The sequence below is a fragment of the Cervus elaphus genome, chromosome 4 (assembly GCF_910594005.1).
Source record: "Cervus elaphus chromosome 4, mCerEla1.1, whole genome shotgun sequence".
NCBI classification, from domain to species: domain Eukaryota; kingdom Metazoa; phylum Chordata; class Mammalia; order Artiodactyla; family Cervidae; genus Cervus; species Cervus elaphus.
Window position 1 is genome coordinate 10,185,479 of NC_057818.1, and position 22,999 is coordinate 10,208,477.

Genomic DNA, 22,999 nt, shown 5'->3' on the forward strand with positions numbered 1-22,999 from the left:
TTCTTTTGGTTTGTCGAGGCCTTGAAGATACACAGTCTCTGCGCTGATGAACCAGTTTGGGTTGGCTTGGTGGAAAGGGCTTGGCCTGTTTGAACTATGAAAGAGGATGAGATAAGGCTGGTCGGACAAAAGCTTAAGAACGCACCACCAAGCGGTGGGTAGCTCAGGTTTTGGGCTTGATGGTGTGTGTTGCCATCCTGGGGGCTTTCCCGGTGGCTCGGCAGTAAAGAACCTGCCTGCAGCGCAGCAGACGCAGGTTCGATCCTTGGGTCGGGAAGATCCCCTGGAGGAGGGCATGGCACCCCACTCCAGTAATCTTGCCTGGAGAATCTCATGGCGAGAGGAGCCTGGTGGGCTACAGTCCATGGGGTCACAAAGAGTTGGACACGCCTGAGCGACTGAGCACATACACACATGCATGGTGATTCTGGAGCCTCAGAATTTTCCCGACGGCCACCCCTATAAAATGAAACCCACAAGGGCCCACGTGTGGCCACTAGTTTCACAGGATCCTTCCGTTCCCTTCCTGCAAAACTCAGCATGGGTCAGGTGAGTCTGTGGTCACCCCAGTTCTCCTGGGATGACCTGGTCAGTGCTGCATGCCTCATTTTATCACACCTTTTTTTTTTTTAAACAAATTGCAGGGTTGTGACAAGTCTGTTGGCACCATTTTTCCAACAGCATTTGCTCTCTCCATGTCTGGGTCACATTTTGATAATTCTCTTATTTCACATTTTTCCTTTACTGTTCTATTTGTTACAGTGATCTGTGATCTTGGCTGTTAACTATTGATACTGTGCCTTGTTCAGATGATGGTTAGCTTTTTAAAATTTTTTTAGCAGTGTAGTCTTTTCAGTGAAGGTAAGTGTTTTTAAAGACATAATTAACAGGCTATATAGTATGGTGGAAAGGTGACTCTTCTCTGTACTGGGAAACCAGAAAATTTGCGTGACTCGCTTTATTGTGGTGGTCTGGAGCCCAGCCTGCAGGGTCTCAGCTGTGCCTGTGGAGCTGAGCATCCAGTGGGGAGGGAGACGGCAGGGCCGGGGCCTGTGAACAGCCATAGCCGCCGCCCGCACAGCAGAACCCTGGAGAGAATGCCAGGCTTTCTGCATACCTCTATGCCTTGCGTTCAGTTTTTACAACCTTGAGTTTTCCACTTCAGAGCATTTTAGAAGTATCAAGATGGGAGAGGATGAAAAATACAAAGCACAGTAGGCAGGGGCCAGAGAACCTCAGTGATGGTTTGTTGGTATAAAATAAGCTCATGATGATGAAATTGTCTGAAAGGATAAAGGGATGGATAATGGAAGGTTTTTCCATTTTGAAACAAATTTTAAGTGTTAGTGTTTTAGACTCTGTCAAAATAAATGTAATGTTTATATGAAAATTATAGTTTTCACTTGAGCCTTAAACTATGGATCCAAAAAAAAAAAGTCACCTTTCATGATTCTAAGTGATAGAAATGCTTGGACAGGAAGGTTTTCAAGTCCTTCCTTTCCTGGTGGTCCTTGTTGAACATTTGTGTGCACCCTGCTCTGCGAAGCTGTCATAAACAATCTGGAAGCATTGTAAAGAATTTAAATGATTAGGCATTGCTGGCAGCAGATAAAATTAGTATATTTAAAAGAAAACGTGTGTATTCAGGCTTGACCCTTGGTGAGGGAAACTTCTGTTGGGGAGGTCCCTGAGAGGGGAGCAGGGGGGAGAAGGGGCATTGCATGGGGTTCCCAGGGAAAAAGCTGTCTGAGAAGGTGCAGGCTTCATCGCTGCTGCAGGTTCCCGAGCTTTTAATTCCATGGTTGTAAGGCACTCACAGGCACCATTGGGTGTCTCTGCCCACACTGTGATGAGGGGTGTGTTTGGGAGACCTGGGCATTCTGGGTGCCCAAGGTCAAACTGAGTTTTATTTATCACTGTGTTGCAAGGGGGGCACTGGCAGAAAGCTTTATCTGAGCAAATGATTGATCCAGCAGAGCTGAGATGGAGTTTACTCATGACACATTGGCTGAGGTAAAGAGTTTAAAGCCCCAGAAAACTGTCAGTAAGCACATTGAGCCCTTTCTGAAGAAGCCATTTAAATGTCACAATCACTTATCAATTCTGTTACTCTCTTAGCTGTATGCGTGGTTTACAAACAGTGTTTCTAACACCATTTTATTACCTCGGATATTTAATTTGACAAGTAGGAAAGGAAGCAGGGGGAGGTTGGAAAAGCCACAAACCACCTGCACACCATTTCTGTTGGCATTCTGGTGTCTTCCCTTTGCCTGGTCATTGTTTTGCACATGATATTTTCATAGTTGGGTTCATATAATATGTATGAATATGTGCCCTTCTTCCACTTCACAAGTGATGCTAAGCAGTTTTCCATGTTACTATGATTGTCAAAGCCGTTAAATCCCTATTTCATCGGGTAGAAGGCCTTAACTTACGTAGCCTTTCTCCCACTGATGGACAGGTACATTGTTGTGTACTTTTCTTTTTTACTTTATAAATAATGAAGATCTTCGTATATCATCGATTAAAAATTATTTCCTGAGGCTAGCTCTTTATAATGGAGTAACAGCTCAAAGACGGGGGGCGGGGAAAAGACCATAGATTTTTGGATCCATGTCGATTTGTTCTCTAGAATAGTTTCTTTTCAGTTGTATGATCTCCAATCCTGCTGTTAATTGCAAAGGACCTCTTTCACTCAAATGAGCTAAACGTGTGAGATTCGGAAGCACGGGCATGAGACAGTACGGAACCTGGGAGAGTCGCCCTAATCCGCATCGATGGGCAGGCGGCCGCAGCTGGAGGGTGTGTTTGAGAAAACTGGCTGCCCCGGGACCTTTCGGACGGATCCCCGGGTGGGCGGGGCTGGGTGGGGCAAAGGTACAGGGGTGGGGTGGCCTGGTGGGAAAGACAGGATCTGTGCTTCCTGCTGGGCCCAGCCAGAGCAGACCTGTGGATTCACACGTACCCTTTGGAGAAGGGCTAACGGGGCGCATACTCCTGGAGGATAAGCAGGGGGTGCTACACTCTGGGACACATCAAGGCAATAGAGACAGATCTGTGGACATGCAAGATTTCAGACACAGTGTGTCCCCAACTCGAGAGAGAGCTTGATTCCATGATAGTCTAGAACCAAAAATAATCAAATGTATCAGCAACAGCCAGGAATTAAAATACAGGCATCCTAAAAGGTTTTAGCATTTATGCCTGTGAGGTCAGGAGGCAGAGAAAGCATCCTGCCGGGGACAGTTAATTTTGATATTGTGATGTACAAAGGAAATGTTAAGAAACTGAAAGTAACCATCATAAGAATTGTTTAAGCAAAGGAGAAGAAAAAAAATAGAAACTTGACCAAGAGAGTAAAAATTATACAAAAGGATGAAAGAAATTAAAGAAAAATATAATAATTAATATGGAATGGACATAACATATTTAATTAGGTGAATGGCCTGGATTCTATTAGAGAAGAAGCAAAGAAATGGAGCAGTGTGATGTTTAGAGGAAGTAAGTCTAATAAAAGGTCATCCCCTGCCCCCCCAAAACCAAACAAACAGGAATGAGGAGTTACTGGGGAAAACTGGGAAGAAAAAGTTAATGCCAAAGTAGAATTTAAGGGAGAAAGTGCTAAAGAGCATGAAGAGGGACAATATATACGGACAGAACGTTTACAAAAAGGAGGCAGAAGTCATAGATGTTTCATTAGAAACCATCATTACTGTGTTAAACATAGAAAACAAAAGCTCATACAATAAAAGTTTACCTGACTGAAAACATCTTTCAGAATCCGGATGTCTAGTATATAAAAAAAATCATCAAGGACAGATGATCAAACTAATGACTAACAAGTTAGCTTTAAGAGATACACACTTAGGTCCTACACCTGGATAGTGTACATTGTTTTCTTCTGTTTCTCAAACTTGATTGAGTTCTTGGTCACAAAACCTGAATAAATTATAACCTGATAAAGTTGGAAAGATAATAAGATGGAAATAAGAGGGTCAAAATATTCCCTATTTGAAAATAAGGAATTCTGAGATGAAGAAAATCAAGTAGATTACCCCAAAGTAAGTAAAACAGTTTATGCCATAAGTATATATAGGAAAGTCCTTGCCTTGAAACTGCATAGGGACTGAATATTTATTTAAAATAAAAAAAGAGTAAAGATAAGTCAACTGAATGAAACAAATGCTGATTCATTGAAAAGATTGATTAAATAAACCCTTTGCCTGCTTAACAGAAAGGAACAAAGTAAGGGCAAAACCATACAACAGTAAATATTGAAAAGGAGGCTGAACCCCAAAGAGTAAGATAAATAAGTTTGAAAACCTAGGGCAAATGGGTGACTGCCCTGAAGAATGGGCTAAAATTGTGTCAAGAAGCAATAGAAACCTTGGCTACAAAGTCCTATAGAAAACACCTGAAGGGTAATAAAGCACCTATCAGGTAGTAGATGGTGTTAGAGCTGTGTTCAGTCTGGGTTTAAATAACACAATTCCAAATTTAATCTGCTGGAGTCAACAGAAAACCAGAAATGCTGCCGTTAGCTTGTCTTGAAGTTGTATAACTTTCATATCAAAACTGGAAATAGTATGCCTCCTTCTCCACCCATAGATCAATGTCAGTTATGAATACAGAATTCTAAATTTCTAGAATTTAGAATTTAGTATTCAGAATAATAAAATTCTTTTTTAGAATTTAATTTAGAAATTAATAAGTAGTTTCCAGCTATTTACTGGAAGAACAATATATTACAAGTAAATAATGCAAGGATGATAATGCAAGGATGGTTTATCACTAGCATAGATAGCAACATAGTGAGTAAAATAATACCTTTAGATTTAGCAAATGTAACCAATTAAAAGAAACAATATAAAGTGTGGTAAAGAGATAAAATTTTCTGCTCACAAATTATGGCTATATAGTTTTTTAAAAGGATCCCAGTTTTAAGGAGACTTGTTTATTTGTTGTATATTTATTAAGTCACTGTATTCTAGAAATAACAGTTGGAAAAATGGGATGGGAGGTAGGGACAGATGGGAAATGTCATTCATGATACTGACAAAAACAGTAACATGGTAGAAAGAATTTCAATAAGAAAAGAATAGGGCCTGTGGTGGAAAAGTATGAAATCTTACTGGAAGACAAAAACCAACCTGAATAAGCAGAAATATATACAACCCTTCCAAAATTAATGTTTGTTTGATGGAAATCAGCAGTATCAGTGTAAACTCAAAATACATACACACAGGTATAGAGAAATGAACACGTTTGCATTAGTAACTGTACGTATGTGCATACATACCCAAGCTCTGTCTACTCAGAGTGCCTAGAACAACTGACACCCCGGAGCAATGAGCACATCCAAGCACCCACGTCTTCCTTTCTAAATGTCATTCTCCGGTAAAAGAAGTCAGAGCTCTAGACAAATGGTTAGTCTGAAAGCTGGGACAGATGAAATATGAGCCTGGGTTATACTGAAATTTCAGTGAGTTAAGAAGAGATCAAGAAAGGATGGTGACACATCAAAATCTCTTAAAGGCCAAAGCTGGAACAGTTTGAGCAGCAAAATAATGATACTGGATTATAACCCATGGACATGTGAGTGTTTAATAATGAGAGACATAGAGCTAAAAATAAAAGCAAGCACCCAACCAAAAAATGGGCAGAAGATCTAAACAGACATTTCTCCAGGAAAGACATACAGATGACCAAGATAAATGAAAAGATGCTCAACATCACTAATTAGAGAAATGCAAATCAAAACCAAAAAGATGCAAATCACACCGGTCAGAATGGCCAGCGTCAGAGCATCTACAAATAGTAAATGCTGGAGAGGACGTGAAGGAAAGGAAACCCTCCTATGTTGTTGGTGGGAGTGTAAACTGGGGCAGCAACTATAAAGAACAGTATGGGGCTTCCTCAAGAACATTAAAAATAGTTACCATATGATCCTGCAGTCCCACTCCTAGCCATGTATCCAGACAAAACTCTAATTCAAAAAGATGCATTCACCCTTATGATCATATAGCAGCACTGTTTACTATAGTTAAGACATGGAAGCAAATGAAATGTCCATGGACAGATGGATAAAGAAGATCTAGTGGGTATACACACATACATACATGCAGAAGAATATTCAGTTCATTTCAGTCGCTCAGTCATATCTGACTCTTTGTGACCCGTGGATGGCAGCACGCCAGGCCTCCCTGTCCATCACCAACTCCCGGAGCTTGCTCAAACACACTTGTCCATTGAGTCCATGATGCCATCCAACCATCTCATCCTCTCTTATCCCCTTATCCTCCTGCCTTCAATCTTTCCCAGCATCAGGGTCTTTTTCAATGAGTCAGTTCTTTGCATCAGGTGGCCAAAGTGTTGGAGCTTGAGCATCAGTCCTTCCAATAACTTGGCCATAAAAAAAAAAAATGAAATAATGCCATTTGTAGCAACATGGATAGACCTGGAGAGTAGCATACTAAGTGAAGTCAATCAGAAAGAGACAAATACCGCACGATATCACTTACATGTATAATCTAAAATATGGTACAAGTGATCCCAAGAAACAGAAAAAGAACAGACTTGTGGTTGCCAAGGTGCAGAGGAGGGATCGACTGGAAGTCTGGGGTAGTAGACGCAAATTATTACACACAGGACGGATAAACAGCAAGGTCCTACTGTACAGCACAGGGAACTAAATTCCATATCCTGGGATGAACCATACTGGAAAAGAATGCGAAAAAGAATGTATATATAACTGGGTCTCTTGCTATACAGAAGAAATGAACATTGTAAATCAACTATACTTCCATTAAAAATAAAAAAATAAACACTGAAAAAAAATTTATGCAAGATGAGGGAAATAGAAAATCAGCAAGGGACCACAACTGTCCAGATCTATCAATGGATGCTAAAGCTCAACTTCGAGAGGAACAGGTTATTTATGTAAAGTGCCTTGTCCTAAGAAATTTATTTGGAAAGAAAAACAGGCTTACAGTGGATGAACCCAGTAGACACCATCTTAACCAAAAATGATCAGTGTCACCACCAGTAATGTCTGACATCACATACCTCCTGAGGAGGTACTCACTTCTGCGGCATTTGGGCCAAAGCTGCAGAACCTCAAACAAATTTTGAGAAAAACCCAGACAAACCCTTGAAATGCAGCATGTTCTACAAAGCGAGTGACTGGCAGTCTTCAAAAGGGTCAAGGTCATACACAGTAGAAGGTGATGGGGCACTGAGGAAAAGTCAGAGATGGGAGGACTGGAAGCCGCTGCAACTGCGTGTGCTGTGGGTCCTGGACTGGATCTTGGACCAGAGAAAGGACAAGGGTGGGAGAGCCGGTGGAAGCCCCAGAAACTCTGTACTTAGTTAACAGTATGCTCCAGTGCTAGTGTCTTAGTTTTGACCCTTGCTCTGGTTGTGCGGGGTGGTAACCCTGGGAACCCTGTGTGGTCCAGAGGACGGAACTTGTTGAACTCTTCCTGCAGCTTTTCTGTACATCTACAGTGTCAACATAAAAAAAGTGAAAGGTAAACGCACTGGTGGTGGTGGGGGGAACAAACAGAAAAAAAACTAGAGATAGAGAATTCCATGAAGGTTTTGTCACAGGTCAGATAAAACTTACTGCCACAAGATTCCAAGGATTTTAAACTCTAAATTACACACATACACACACACACACAATCTATCTAAAACAAGGGATAAAAGAAGATGGAAGGGTTCAAAGTAGGAATAATAATAAAATTGCAATGTAAACATAAATTGGTATGACCAAAATGGATTTATCTCCATGGGGGAAGATAAGAGAATGTGTGCAGAAAATAGCTAAATCATTCTCTCTGAAGATAATCCCTAAAACCTGGAGAACCAAGAACCTGCAGTGTAAGCAAGTTGTTTTTGTTTTTGTTAGAACTGTGGAGTTAATAACCAAAAAACAACTGCCGACCTTGGGGAGCAGGGGTCAAGGGGCAGGGAGTGGTGACCAGGAGTCAGCTGGGTTTTTTTTTTTTTTTTTGGTAATAATCCTAGTAGCACTTACTAGCTCTTTAAACTCTGTGTATATATAATTAATAAAAACTGAAAATGCAGAATGTAAGTGTGAGTAGATGACACATCGATGGGGAACACATGACTTATTCGAGGACACTGGCTGTGAAGGTGATGAGAGGGGTGGGTCGGGAGCTGAGGGGTGAAGGGAGAGCTTCTGAAGATGTGCGTGTGCTGCTGATGGAGACGACGTAGTGGAGAAGGGAAGCAGGGCAGAGAAAGGGTGAGTCTGCTTAGTTAAGAGAAGGAGAAAAGAATTTCATAGTGAAATACAGTAGGCTTGTATTGTTTAATGAACTTCCGTGATGTACATGTTAACATTTTCTTTAGGACTTTCTCACTGGTATTCACTGATGTTTTGGGTCAGGTTTTGTTGCGCTGGCTTCACAGGAATTACTCAGAAGCCTTCTTTCCCAGGGCGATGGCATATTCTGAATAGAACTGGAGGCAACTGCTGCCTACCTACAACACACGTTAAGACACAGAAGCTTTCTGGGCCTGGTAGAGGGCAGAGCCAGTGTATAGACTGAGGGAGGAGAGGAGCTTGCCATTCCAGGCGAACCTGCACGTGAACATTTTAGCACTCAAGGAAAATAACGCTAGTACAGCCAGCAAGCACAGAAGCTGGAGAACTGACTCCAGTGACTCGGAAAATAACTGAAAATAAATACTTTTTAAAAAGAGAACCCAGTGGATACATACATTTTACAAACTTAATAAAAAACATGTAGGAATGAAATGACCAGTTAAGAAATCCCTGGAAACTATTGTATATACAGCACAGGGAACTCTGCTCAATGTTACGTGGCAGCCTGGATGGGAGGGGGGCTTGGGGGAGAGCGGATGCATGTATTAACATATGTACGGCTGAGTCCCTTCGCTGTTCACCTCAGAGACCACAACATTGTTAATCACCTATACCCCCATACAAAATAAAAAGGTTGAAGTTTGGGGGGAAAAAGAAATTCCTGGAACATACAAATTGAAAAATCCTGGGGGGAAAAAAATCTTTAAAGCTTAGTAAGTGGGAAATTCCAGAATGGGTACGGTTAAGGGAAACAATAAATGTAAAGATTGTGTTTGGGGAATTTGCTTTAATACAGCAAGACAAGAAAAATATATTAAAAGGGGGAAAAATAGGGTAAAATGAGAAGCCCCAACATAAAATACTTGAAATATTCAGGGTGGAGAATTTTCTAGCACTGAAGAGAAAAACATCCTCCAATATAAACACAGCAGTATAGAGACCCACATACAGGTATTTTTCTACTGAAGTGGCAGAATATCGGGGCAGAGAGAAAATTACAAAAGGAGAAAAGACAGATCACCTGTGGAGGACCGCACACAGCAGCAGTGCCTCCGTGTAAGGCAGTGGCAGCCTGCAGACGAGGTGAGGCCTCACAGGGCCTCAGACACGGCTGTAGGTCAGGGACTCCACATCCTCGTAGCTGCGTTCAAGAGTGAGGGGAAAATGCAAGTATCTTCAGATAAACGAAGACTTGATTTACTACTAATGAACTCTGCTGAAGGAATGACCATAGTAAGGAAGAAGGAATGCAATGCAGACACACCGGTGACAAAGATATATGTATGGCAAAATAGAAATAACAGTCGACTTAGAATATAAAAACTAAGTTTTTTGGAAACAACTCAGGCTCCAAAGAAAGCCAGGAAATAACTGTCACAAAATTCTAAGAGGGAAGGAGGGAGTCCTGATTGGGAGGGCTTCACAGAGTGGGTGACGCTCTACTTTTTGACTTGCTGGTGGCTCCACAGCTGTTTGCTTTATAGTTATTCACTAAACTGTATATATGTTTTATTTGCTTTCCTTGATGTTTGTTATATCACGTATATATGGGTTACTAAGGACTAAATTATGTAACATCTATAAATCCTTTGGGATTCAGAAACAGAGATGAAGGCCTCCAATTATATAAGCATTAGCAGAAAAGATGAATTTTTGACAAACAGATCACAAACAGTCATTACATATATGAAGTCAAAAGAAGTTGTTTTCCATCAGGTGGTGAGAAGGTGAAAGGGGACCATTTGTAGCTGAGTGTTAAGACTTCAGCGTGGCTCTTGCTTTGTTTCGCTTTAGTATTAACAGGAAGGAAAACTGGTCTCTTTGAAGAAGAGTGAACATTTGAGCAAAGTCATCACTGACTACTCAGTGCCTCGCTCAGTACGTTGAGTCAGTTAGTAAGGACTGTCCGTTTATCTTCACTCTGTGTGCAGACAATCAAAGTATTATTCCACCGCACCTTTGCCAGTGGCCAGAATAACTTTCGCCTTCTCTCTCTCCCCACCTCCAAAGTTAGAGTTATGCCTGTTTTCTTGGGGGATGACCACGACAGTCTGTTAGGTCGTTAACCTGGGAAAAACATTTCAGGCCAATGTAAGGTCACCGTCCACTTGTAGAAGTAAGTGACGGCAGAAGCCCATTGTGTATATCTGTGTGCGCCTTGGAGGCAGTGGAGTCTCCCACTTGGTCTGTATTGGTGGTAACAGCATTGGACTGACCTCCTGAGTAGCCATCCCTTAGAGATCTTTTAAAAGCATCATTTTTTGGTTTGAATAAGATAGGCCCTGGCTCTTCTGGGAAGATCCCAGCAGACGGTCGGGTCTGCCCCCTGCTCCCTGCAGTCTCCCTCCAGGTGGCACGTCCCACATCTGCCTTGACGAGCCTGCCCCCCATGGCTGTCGTCCCCTCTGTTCTCCAGGAGAGCGAAGAGGAGCTGTATTCCTCCTGCCGCCAGCTGCGGAGGCGGCAGGAAGAACTGAACAACCAGCTCTTTCTGTACGACACCCACCAGAACCTGCGCAGCGCCAACCGCGATGCCCTGGTCAGAGAATTCAACGTCAACGAGAACCAGCTGCAGCTGTACCAGGAGAAGTGCAACCGCAGGTGGGTCAGCCCTGCAGCCCCTGTGAGGTCAGGCCCGGGCCAGGGCGGAGGGCAAGGCTCCCCCTTCAGAAAGCTGAGCCCTGAGCCCTCTTCTCTTGGCTCCGTCAATTACTTACACTAAGAGCTCAGGCATCTGCACCTTCCCTGAGCTGCACTGTCCTCCTGAGCACGCCCAGGTAGGAGTAAAAATAAGCAATGACCACTACCGTTTAAGGAGCCCTTCTCGCCCTCCCAAGCCTGGGCTTGTCCAGGGTCCTAAATTAAAGCAGAATCCCCCCACTTGCAACAAGGGGTGCCCCGAGTTGTGCTGCAGACATGTAAGGACAGACGGCCAGGTATGCCAGAGTCCTGCGCTACCAAAACTGTCTCCAAGAAAATGTCAGTAGTGACCTCCCTGGACACAGCATGGAGATGCCTTCTCCATGTTATTCTCATTTCATCTTGATGACACCTGCACAGTAGCAGTGACTCCAGGACGACGACCAGGAAGGAGACGGGTTTGCAGAGGTTTCTTGCCTGGGGTCCACTTCCCCAACTCTGCTGTGTATCCCCGAGTCCTAGACCAATGGGTGACAGTGAAATCTGTTTTATTTCAGGTTAAGAGAGAAGAGAGTCAGCAACAGCAAGTTTTACTCATAGAAGCTGGGGTCCATGTGTAAGCATGCCATGTATGCGTGTGAGTTTGCATGGAGGAGCGTGTGCTCTGTTCAGACCCCGGGAACACGCTCACATTTGAGGTCGTCACTCCCCCAGCCTGTCACCGAGATGACATACCTGAAGATGACCCAATTGGCATGAGTCAGGGTAACCTTTTCATCTTGGACACTTTCTTAACTTAAAGTCTCTAAAGAGGATCCCAAAATGTGCTCACATGAGGCCTCTCACGTTCCAAACATCCCTGAATAAATGCAGTGAAACTCAATCAGTGACCTTCTGTGCACGAGCTATAGAGTGAGCAGGATTCCTTCTCTGGCCTCTAAAGACCCAGGTAACTGACTTCTACAGAAGATGAGCCGGGTCTGTAAGGAACTAACTCATTCGATTCTGAAAAGGATCTGAACTAAAAGGCAAGCGATCTCACACTGAAGGCCTCGGACTTCACCAGGCCCAGAGAGGAGCCCCGGTCCTGCCCCAGCTCAGAGCACTTGAACTCCCTCCGGCGGCTGGACCCGCGGCTGCCGCACATGAGGGTGGGGTGGGCCGTTCATTAGGACAGGGACTGCTGGGTGAGTGGGGTCAAGGGTGGCAATCTGGGGGCTCTCTGACTTACAAGCCTGTCAGAGAGCAGAGCCCCGGGAAGGCTTGGCCAGCTTCTTACTCCCCCTGGCCTGTCCACTCCCTGGTCTGCACAGCCACGGGGAGGCTCCGGGTCTGTAGCTTCCACAGCCGCGGGCTCGCTCACTGCTCACACGGGGTGAGACGGGGTGAGACAGGGTGAGCTCCCTGGATGAGCCAGTTTCCTGGAGCAGTGAGCTAAGCTTTAGGGAACGACAGAAAATCTCAGGTGCGGCCACTCCCGAAGGGGCAGACCCACCGAGGACGAGATGATACTCGTCTACATCCTGGGATGCTATTTAGTGATTTGTACAGTGTGATGCTTTAGTAAGGCTTCTTCAAGGTGAGGATAGTAGTGGGCTGGGGGCGGGGGTGGTCAGTAGAGGCACACCACAGAATGAACTGAGAACTGACTTAGGAGAAAAGAGGTTTAACTATGGGGAAGAAGTGACTGTGCTGGGGAGGAACCAACTAGCAGTCAGCCTGGTGGCTTTACTTGGATGGAGCTGGGTCCTAAAAACCCACTCCCCACGCGATTCTGGGCTTAGTGTGCCTGTATCAGCGGAAGAGTCCATTAAAGCCAGCCACGCTCTGTGTGATCAGAAGACCCCCTCCCTCCATTCCACACAAATTTACTGAGAACTTCCACACAACAAGCAGTAAAGTCAGGGGAGACCTTGTCTTTAAAATGTTAAGGAAAAATAGCCATTATCCTGGTCTCAGGGAACCTCTCCATGTGCTTCTAAAAGAAATGCATTTCTCTCCCATGAAGCCCGCAGGACACCTGATAGCACACTGACCAAGGTGGGGCTCTTAATTCACTTAGTTATTCCCGAGTCGAAGTTGCCAGTTTATTTGGCATAGCAATGAGGGACGAATATTCCTTGTGGTACAAATGTTCAAAGCAACTTTCAAGAAAGCTTAGATGAAAAAGGCACCGAGCTGAGTGCTGCAGGGCAGACACAGTGGGCAGTGTCTGATTAGCTGTTGGCCAGGCAGCTGGTGGAGCCTAAGCTAAGCTCAAGCTGCTTTTGGCTCCATCATTTTCTCTACAAGTTCAAGTGTCGATGGCATTACCTGTTTGCAGCCTGGGGTGTGTAAAGGACATAACACTTTCCTACTTCACCCCATTTAAAAGTTTAAAAGCTAAGATCTGGACCCTCTTTCCGCTTAAAATGCATTTATCTGCTACTCTGTCAAAGGAATGATGAAGTAGCAGCGTAGAGGACAGAAGGCCCAGCATCTGTTCAGCTGCTGTGCTGTAGGATCCACACCCAGCCATGTCCTCGCAGAGCAGAGCAGCGCAGCTGAGGGCAGGTGCTGACATTCTCAATGGTGCTGACAAGAACCCTTGCCCTGAAAAATTGGCTTCTCCTCCCACGTGCTACAGTGATGTCGATTCAGCACCACAGAGTATTTGCCTTGGCCCCACCATTCTCCCGTAATAGGGTAACACATGAATCTGGTCATGTTGGTGGTGGGAGTCTCTCCATGAGGATGCACAGAGAGAGAAAGAGGGGCACCGATGACATCGCTGCTCTTCCCTGAGTCTGCCCGGATGCCGCGTAACCTGAGTATAAAGTACCTAGCTGAGACTCTGCTTTCACAGCCACGTGAAGGGCACAGCCAACTCAGACGAAGCAGAAGAGGGACAGGAACATTCTGAAAGAGGGCAGCAGCTCTGAGGGACTCAGGCCACGACTGCCTGTGTGCACAGCGGTCTATTCTACTGAATAGGGAAATGGTGAACATTGGTTATTACGTGGAAGACGAAATGGAGGAGGCTGGTCAGATAATTTGAGTTTGGGAAATTTAGGTTGGAGAAAGTTAATTTCTCTGCTGTAAACTTGGCTATTCTAACGTGCACACTGAAGAGGGGGTAGAATGTGACATTTCCTAAGTCTGATCTGAGAACACTTTTGCCAAGAAACATCTTACAGGACTAGTCACATAGGAACACATTTGAGGACCTGCTTCTCTATTAAAGACAGTGACATGACCTAATAATTTATATGCTTTACGATGTAGTTAAATCAGATCTGAACTTAAGCCAAGGCCAGTGGTTTTTAAACTGGGCCAGCCTTACCACTAGCAGTCTACCAGAGCTTTCTAAGGAGTCACAGACTCATTTTTTCAGGGGATCAATGTTCAGATCCTCGACTTCCTGTTGCACTCTATCCAAAGATTCATCAGCGTGAGAAGATGTGCTTTTCTCCCCTTACAGAAGGAAGTAGGTCTTCTCCCCACATTCAGTCTTACTGTAGAGCAGGACTCGAGATGCAGTTTCAAAGCACTGTGTTTGGAAAGTGAAAGCCTCTTAACAGGATACCGATCCTTCTCCAGCGCTGATGGTTTCCAGTTCCTTGCTTTCAACAAAACTGAAGGAGTACCCAGATAGCATGTAATTCTGAAGGAGATGGCTTTACCCTGCTGTCACTAACTCCTCCTGTTCTCATTTGTCTGTGAAAAAGGATCACTAGCATTCCCATTTGTACAACTGAAAGTGGAGAGCAGAACTGATACTGTCCCACGGCCGTTCTACCAGAGATAACGGTAATCCACACAGAGATCAAGGAATGGAGGAGAAGCCTTCTTTGACTCATTACATTGCCAGTGGAATTTTACTGTGTTTAGTTCTTTATTACATGTGTACGCTGTTTATTAAACAAGCTGAATTCAGAAGAAATTTAAAATAGGTGGAGCCTTTTTAAATGATGGTGTAGGTAGGGTGATGTGTAATTTTGTTACAGATATGCAACTAAACAATATATAAGCCAAGAATAATTAGGTTACAATTTTGTAAAGTAGAATAAAAATATAAATTCAATGAGTAAAAAAAAATGTGGCATTTCCTACCGTTAAAAATTCCCTTGTTTGTAGAATTTTTTGAAAGGACGGTAGTGTCTGTCACCAATTGTATTTAGAACCTTTGGCTATATTTAAAGGGAAATGGAAATATCTTACCCGAAGATGCAGTATCTACCATATACCGCATGCACCTTTGCAACTGTTCAGGATGAAATTATTAGACATCAATGTAGAAATGCGTAAGGGGACCCACGAATTTTCCACAGTCACTTATGAGGTCTCTGAGCATAAAATTTTAAGAAGACTGATCCAGGGTCACTAAGGGTGAGTTTTATTTGGACTTAAGAAGGATGGTTGAAGGGGGCTCTAGTTCTTTTAATTTCTAGAAGTGTAGCTGATCTTTCCATATAGGTGATATCCAGCTTTTTGGAGACAACCCTAAAAGCTATATTCTTATCAACAGAAAGCTGATCATTAGATAAAGAAATACGCAGAATTATAAAACTGGCATTTGAAAACTACTCAGTGATTTTGTGTCATTTTCATTCTCAAAATATTTTCTTCCTGAAGAACCAGTTCCATGGTGATCCTGTCTCAGAAATGTCCATACTTATTTCTCAATAGGCTTTAAAAAGCTGCATTTGTAAACGTGTGTTTATTATTAAAGCTTAATTTATTTTTTATATAAATAGTGTGTGCTTGTGTGTACATAGAGAATCATGTGAATGTATCACACAGATGTTGGCTGTTGTTAATGTGAGAATTAAATGGCTATATCACGTTTTAAAAAAATAAATCTTTGTCTCATTCAATAGATTACTAGCAGTCTATCTGGAATCATTTTTTGTTGTTTGTTGTTAAAAACTATTCACATTTTTTTGTTCTTCTATAAACTAGGATATAGGTCTGCCAGTGATAACACAGTTACCATTTTTTAAAAATAATGTTTTTCTATCCTTTCCTTTTTTCCCTAGGTTACTAGTCTTTCTTACTTTAAGCAAAATCTCACTCCGTGTAGAAACCCAAGTTTCTAAAATTAATACGTGACCACTCTGCAGTTTGTTGGTCTTAGGAAGAATGTTTTGTGCTAGTCATGCAATGATGTTAGTAAAGACACCTGTATTTCTCAACTAAGCAGCAGGGCCCGCCAGACTATCAGTCGTTGTATTTTCTTGTCATCAGGTCCTGTGCGCAGGAAGCCACACTGCACCCTAGACCTGACGACTGGACTAGTCGCCCAGGCCCAAAGACTTGAGAGCAGTCCATGACAAACCCCTGCAGTAGGACAGACATAGAGCGTAGTAAAAAACAGAGAGTGAATTAAAACTGCTGAAAGAGCACTTTTTAAAAATGGATAAAGTCATAGCTCCCGTAAAGATACTAAGTGAACACCTGTCTGAAATTTTATCTACCCCCTTCATTAACCATGGAATGAATAAAATATAATAACTGGTTCAAAGGAGAATTCAAAGAAGAACACGCGATTAGGCTCCCCAGTAGTCCTGATTATCTGATTCTACACCTTTCATTGTGAGAAGTTCAGATGATTCTTATCCCTAGAAACCCAGATTGTGTCCAGTGAAGACTGAATGGTCACTGGCTCTGAGTATTGACCAGTTTTCCTAGTTTTTTTTTTTTTTTTTAATCTGTTGAGCAAATTTATGTTAGCATCACCAACAGGCATGAAATCTGACCCTGACCTTATACCACACACAAATATCAACCAAAGTTAGATTACAGATCAAGAGGTAAAAGATCAAACAGTATCACAACCTTATAGTAGGGAAAAGTTGTTTCAACAAAACAGCAAACGCTTCACCTGGCACGGAAGGCAGCTAAACTAGACTGCTAGAGTTCACGGCTGCTGTTCATCAAAAGATACAGTGAGGATAACAAAAAGGCAAGCCACAGGGTGGAAGAAGACTTTCCAATAAACTTATCTGACAATCTCACTGAAAATGTGACTCGACCCCTCCAAGTTACTAAGATAGTCCTTTAGGGTAAAAGGTGTATTCCACGAATAACCACCTCACTAGAGTACATCCAAATGGCTGATAGGCAAATGAAAAGGTGCTTATTCATTATTTGCAAGAGGAAATGCAAAGACCACAAGAAGATACCACTAACACACTTACTTGCTTGGCAAAAATTGAAAAGTCTGTTAACAGTACAGTCAGTTCTTAGCAAGAACATAGAGCAACTGGTAATTGTGTAATTTGGTAGCAAATTACATTGTAAAGATGTTTGACTCTCTACTGATGTTTACCACGTGCATAGCCTATGAGCAAGCATTCTATTCCCACATACAGTTGGCCCTCCATATCTGTGAGTTCCGCACTCATGGATTCAACCAACCTCAGGTCATGTACTGTGTTTGCAGTCCACACTGGCTGAATCAGCAGGTGCCGAATCCATGAGTGCGGAGGGCGGGCTAAGAGACTTAAGCATCCTGAGAGTTTTGTATCCACAGCAGACCCTGCAGGCAATCCCCTATGGATACTGCGAGACAAGAGTATACCTGCTAGAAGTGCATGCCTGTGTCCCCTAAGGACGTGTACAGGACAGTCTGTAGCACTGTTCCACACTAGACAAAGCCAGAAGAGTCCTGTTGTCCCTCTACTGCGTGTGTTAACTGTGTGTCTTCACACAGTGGAGCGCACACAGCAACTACAAATGGCCGAGCTGTAAGCAGCATGGATGGATCTCACAAGTGTAATTTGAGTGAAGGGAGCTAACAACACAAACAGCAACGAAAAAAAAAAAGGAAAACCACAAATTACTAGGATGATATACAGGAAAATGTAGGATATTTGAGAGATGGACTAGTATGAAAAGGCAATGCAGAATGGAGCTCAGCACATATATACAACATGGATACATTCAAACACTGCAGTGTGAGAAAAGTGAAATGCAGAAAAATGCACTCAGTGATACCATTTATACACATTTTAAAAACTACAAACAAAACTATTATATGTTGCATGGAACAGACATACAGATAAGTGGAAGTATAAAACTGGACTGAAAGGGACATCGAAAAGTCAAGGTAAAGATTGAGTCGGTGGGGAAGGCAGTGTTAACTCTGTTGTGTGTTTCCTTTCTTCTTTGAACACTGGAAGTGTTGGTCTGCCTGGTACAAACGTAAAAGCAGGCCTGCTTACAAAGAAGAACTTATACCGATCCTTCTCCAACCCCTCCTAAAGACTGAAGAGGAAGGAACACTCCCAAAGACGTTCTATGAAGCCACTATCACCTTGATACCAAAACCAAAGACTTCCACCAAAAGAGAAAACTACAGCCTAGTCCTTTTGTTGACTACAGACCCAACAAATCTCAACCAAGTATTAGCAAACGGAATCCCACAATACATAGAAAAGATCATAAGCCATGGCAGCCAACTGAGCCGACTCTACCCTTTTCCGCGTGGGGCCCAGTGTGCAATGGCGGCACACGGCCGCGTCCTCAGTGGGGTGTGCAGCCCGATGGCCTGCTCCAGTTGCCCTAAGGGGCCTTGGAGACAGCCCTTTCCAGTGGACGTGCATGACTGGCATGCCGTCCCCAATCTGGGCTCCAGACAGGAGTGCACAGTGCCTTTGGAAAGCCCCAGGGCACACTGGCCAGGGTCCACATTGCCCAATTCATCATGTCCATCTGCACCAAGCTACAGAACAAGGTACCTGTGATTGAGGTCCTCCATGGGGAGCCAAGTTCAAGTTCCCTGGTCTCCAGAAGAGCTACATCTCCAAGAACTGGGGATTTACCAAGTTTAATGTGAATGAGTTTGAAAACATGGTGGCAGAAAAGCGGCTCATCCCAGATGGTGGTGAAGTCACATCTATTCCTCATCATGGCCCTCGAAACAAATGGTGGGCCCTATGCTCATGAGAACCTTGGCCTTGTCCCCTCCTTACTTGTGCCCACTGATATAAATCCTACTTTCCTGTCAAAAAAAGTCATACACTATGACCAACTTGGATTCATCCCAGGGTCACAAAGATGGTTCAACATATGTAAACCAATGTGATAAACTACATCAACGAAAGAGAAAAGCCCATGATTCTCTCCATAGATGCAGAAAAAGCACTTGATAAAATTCATCCATTCACAATAAAACCCTTACATCAGTGGGTATAGAGGGAACACATCTCGACACAAGAACAGCTATTTATGACAAAACCACATGCAATAGACTCAAGCTTAAAAAGCTGAAAGCCTTCTGGCTAAAATCTGGACCAAGACATGGATGCCCACTCCCACCACTTCTCGTCAACACACTACTGGAAGTCCTACCCACAGTAATCAGAGAAAAAAAAAAGAAGTAAAAGTTCTTCAAATTGGTAGGAAAAGAGTACAATAGTTGTAGACATATAGAACAGACTTGTGGTTGCCAAGCAGGAGGGAGGGTGAGGAGGGATGGTGTTGACGTTAGGGGTTAGTAGATGCGAATAATTACGTATGGGATGGATAGACAACCAGATCCTACTGTATAGTACAGGGAGCTATATTCAATATCATGGGATAAAACCATACTGAAAAGAATATATATGTGTGCATATTTGAGCCACTTTACTGTATAGCAGGAATTAATACATTATAAATCAACTATACTTTCATGAAAATAAACTACAATAAAAAATAAACCTTGAAAAGCATAAATACAGGTGTGAGAGAAACAAATTACCATCAGAACACCACTGTCAAGATCTACAAATGAATGCTAAAATTAGTGAAAGTTTGAGGAGACGCAGGCTATTTGCAGTCTCAAAATACCTTCTTCTAGGAAATATAATTGTAAAAAAATCAAGAGCTTTACAGTGGATGAATTTAGCAGATATCATCATACCAAAAATGATCAGTGTCACCACCACTAATGTGTGACATCATATACCTGAGAGGTACCTCGTTTCTGTGAAAGTGTTAGTCGCTCAAGTCACATCTGACTCTTTGTGACCCCATGGACTGTAGCCTGCCAGGCTCCTCTGTCCATGGAATTCTTCAGGCAAGAATAATGGAGTAAATAGCCACTCCCTTCTCCAGGGTATGGAACCCAGGTCTCCTGCATTGCAGGCAGATTCTTTACTGTATGAGCCACCAACCTCAAACTAATCATCAGACAAACCCTTGAAATGCAAGATGTTCTACAAAGCAAATGACCAGGAGTCTTCAAAAGTGTTCAGGTCATAAACGGCCGGGGTCGGGGTGGGGCGGGGGAGGGCAGGGCGGTGGCACTGAAGCAAAGCCACAGATTGGAGGAAACTGGAAGCCATAGCAACTGCATGTTGTGTGGGATCCTGGACTGGATCTTGGATGAGAAAGAGGGCACGGGTGGAAAAGCCAGTGAAAACCGAATAAAATCTGTACATTACTCGCATTGCTTCCGTGCCAGCATCTTAGTTTTGAGAGCTGTACTGTGGTTGTGCCCTGGGGACACTGGGTGGTCCAGGGTATGGAATGTGCTGAACTCTTATTGCAGCTTTTCTGTAAGCTTTAAATGTCAACATAAAAAATTAAAAGGGAAAAGCATTGGTGGTAGAGAACAAAGAGAAAAAACCAAAGATGGAGAACTCCACGAAGATTTTGTCACAGGCCAGAGAAAACATTTCACCACAGGTGTTTTCTAGGAACACAGCATTGTTTTCTATTTGATTACACACACACATACATCGATCTAAAACCAGTTGTCAAAGAAGATTCACGAGTTCAAAGTTGGTAATAATAATAAAATCAAAATGTAAACATGAATTGATACAACCTAAGTGGATTTACCTCCATGGAATAAGATAAGAGAGTATGTGGGGAAAATAGTCAAATCTTTCTCTTTGAAGATAATCACTAACATCAAAAAAAGCAAGACCTTGTAGTATAAATGCAGGTTTTTCTTTTGTGTTAGAACTGTGGAGTTAATAATCAAAAGAAACAACTGCTGACCTTGGGGAGCAGGGATCAAGGGGCAGGGGGTGGTGCCCAGGAGAGAGAGGTTTTTTTTTTGGTAATAATCCTAGTAGCTCTTAGTGGTTCTTTAAATTCTGTGTATATGTAATTATTAAAAACTGAAAATGCAGAACGTGAGTACTTGATACACTGATGAGGAACATATGACTTATTCGAGGACACTGGCTGTGAAGGTGACGAGAGGGTGGGTCAGGAGCTGGGTGGGGGTGAAGGGAGAGCTTCTTAAGATGTGCGTGTGCTGCTGATGGAGATGACGTAGTGGAGAAGGGAAGCAGGGCAGAGAAAGGGTGAGTGCGGGAGGGAAGCCGTGGGTGCTGGTAAGGGGCTGAGATGGGAATATTTCCCGTGTAATTTCTTCTACGCAAAACACGAAGCAAGGCCATCGGCTGACCTTGGGGAGGGTTAGGGCTTCCCAGGTGGCGCTAGTGGTGAAGAACGTGCCTGTCAGTGCAGAAGACCTAACAGACGTGGGTTTGATCCCTGGGTGGGGAAGATCCCCTGGAGGAGGACATGGCAACCCGGTCCAGTATTGCTGCCTGGAGAATCCCAAGGACAGAGGAGCCTGGTGGGCTACAGTCCATGGGGTCACAAGGAGTCGGACACGACTGAGTGACTTAGCATGCACACACAGGGAGGATGAAGGTGTGACACAATCATCTTAAGGAGAAAAGAATTTCTTAGTGAAATACAGTGGCATCGTATGGTTTGACGTGTTTCTATAACATACATGTTAATGTTTTCTTTAGAACTTTCTCACTGGTATTCACTGATTTTTTTTTTGGCGGGGGGTGTCAGGTTTTGTGCTGGTTTCATAAAAATTACTTGGAAGCCTTCTTTCCCAGGGCGATGGGACATTCTGAATAGAACTGGAGGCAACTGCTACCTACCTACAACATACAACAAAGACACCATTTGTGAAGCTTTTTGGGCCTAAGGATTTTCTTGTTTTCTCCTAAGATAAAACAATTTATTTTCTCTTCTGGGCTACTTTTCTATAATAGCTACCATGTATGTGTATATCTAAAATATACATTGAAGATATAAGAGCCTTAAAATAATTACACGCATGTATTTACTCTCCGTCATCATTGTTTTCTAGTTCATACACTCCTTCCACATCTCCTATTCTTTAGTTTATACCTGTTAGGTTTTATTTGGCAAGTTTACTTTCCACACTGTCCTAGTTCAGTTTAGATAATGGATTATCTACTTCCCTGATTCTGTGTTTGTGCTTTTCCCACAAAATAACCTACTCTTGCATTTATTTGATATTTGGGTTGACCAATTTGGCCATTCCTGTGTTTATCATTTATCTCCAGTGACTCAGTCTTTCCTTAGCCTCCTGTTCTTTTTTATAATTGCTTATGTTTGGTTAGGTGATTTCTGCATTTCATTTTTGTGTGCTAACACACATGGACCTGTACACAGACAGGTGGCCTGGGGCTAGTGGACATCACTCTTCTGAAACACCCATCAAGAAAAGGGACCTGGCAGATACCTAGGATTCAGGCCAGCGGTCAGTTGCTTCTTGAGGGGATGGGATAAAGTGGACACAGCTCTATGGCTGGGACACAGAGAGGATTAGTAGCATCCAGAGAACCTAGTGCCCCAGTCCATCACAGTAACACTGCTGGCCTCGCCCTTGGGAGTCTCCAAGGGCGAGAGCTTTCAGACAACCAGATGCCACTGAACACACAGAGGTGGAAAGACACTTCCATTCCAGATGAGCTGCACATAGAAATTTTAACCCTCAAGGAATATAATGCTAGCGAGCAGAAAAGCAAGAGAACTGACTCCAGTGCATATGAAATAACATTGAAATTACAAAAAAGTTTTTAAAAAGAGAGTCCAACTGGATAAACACATTTTAAAAAGATCAACCTTCCTTAAACCTAATCAAGAACATGTAGGAATGAAAGGACCAGGAAAGAAATCTTTGGAACTCTGAGTTGAAAAGTCTTGAAACAATTTTTTTAGACCTTAGTAACTGGGAAGTTCCTGAATGGGTAC

The 22,999-nt window shown here is 43.1% G+C and overlaps 1 protein-coding gene, 1 long non-coding RNA gene and 1 other non-coding gene across 6 annotated transcripts in view; 2 read left to right on the top strand and 1 right to left on the bottom strand.

Moving 5' to 3' along the window:
- PLCG2 (phospholipase C gamma 2) overlaps positions 1-22,999 on the top strand; it is a 166,756-nt gene that overhangs the window by 138,046 nt on the left and 5,711 nt on the right. Inside the window, exons 32-34 of one of the 3 annotated variants that reach the window (XM_043898141.1) lie at positions 10,770-10,954; positions 11,551-11,609; positions 13,432-15,849. The exons of 1 other annotated variant lie outside the window; for it this stretch is intronic. In XM_043898141.1, the coding sequence (XP_043754076.1) occupies positions 10,770-10,954; positions 11,551-11,593 (228 nt within the window). In that variant the 3' untranslated portion in view covers positions 11,594-11,609; positions 13,432-15,849. Of the gene's footprint in view, positions 1-10,769; positions 10,955-11,550; positions 11,610-13,431; positions 15,850-22,999 lie in introns of those variants that run through there. One more of the 3 variants, XR_006340442.1, reaches the window with a different exon arrangement.
- LOC122691565 overlaps positions 1-22,999 on the bottom strand; it is a 41,509-nt gene that overhangs the window by 14,991 nt on the left and 3,519 nt on the right. The gene's annotated exons all lie outside the window — the stretch shown is intronic.
- On the top strand, positions 18,426-18,560 carry LOC122692958. Its single transcript, XR_006340768.1, has one exon. It is a non-coding gene; the product is annotated as a small nucleolar RNA SNORA70 (small nucleolar RNA).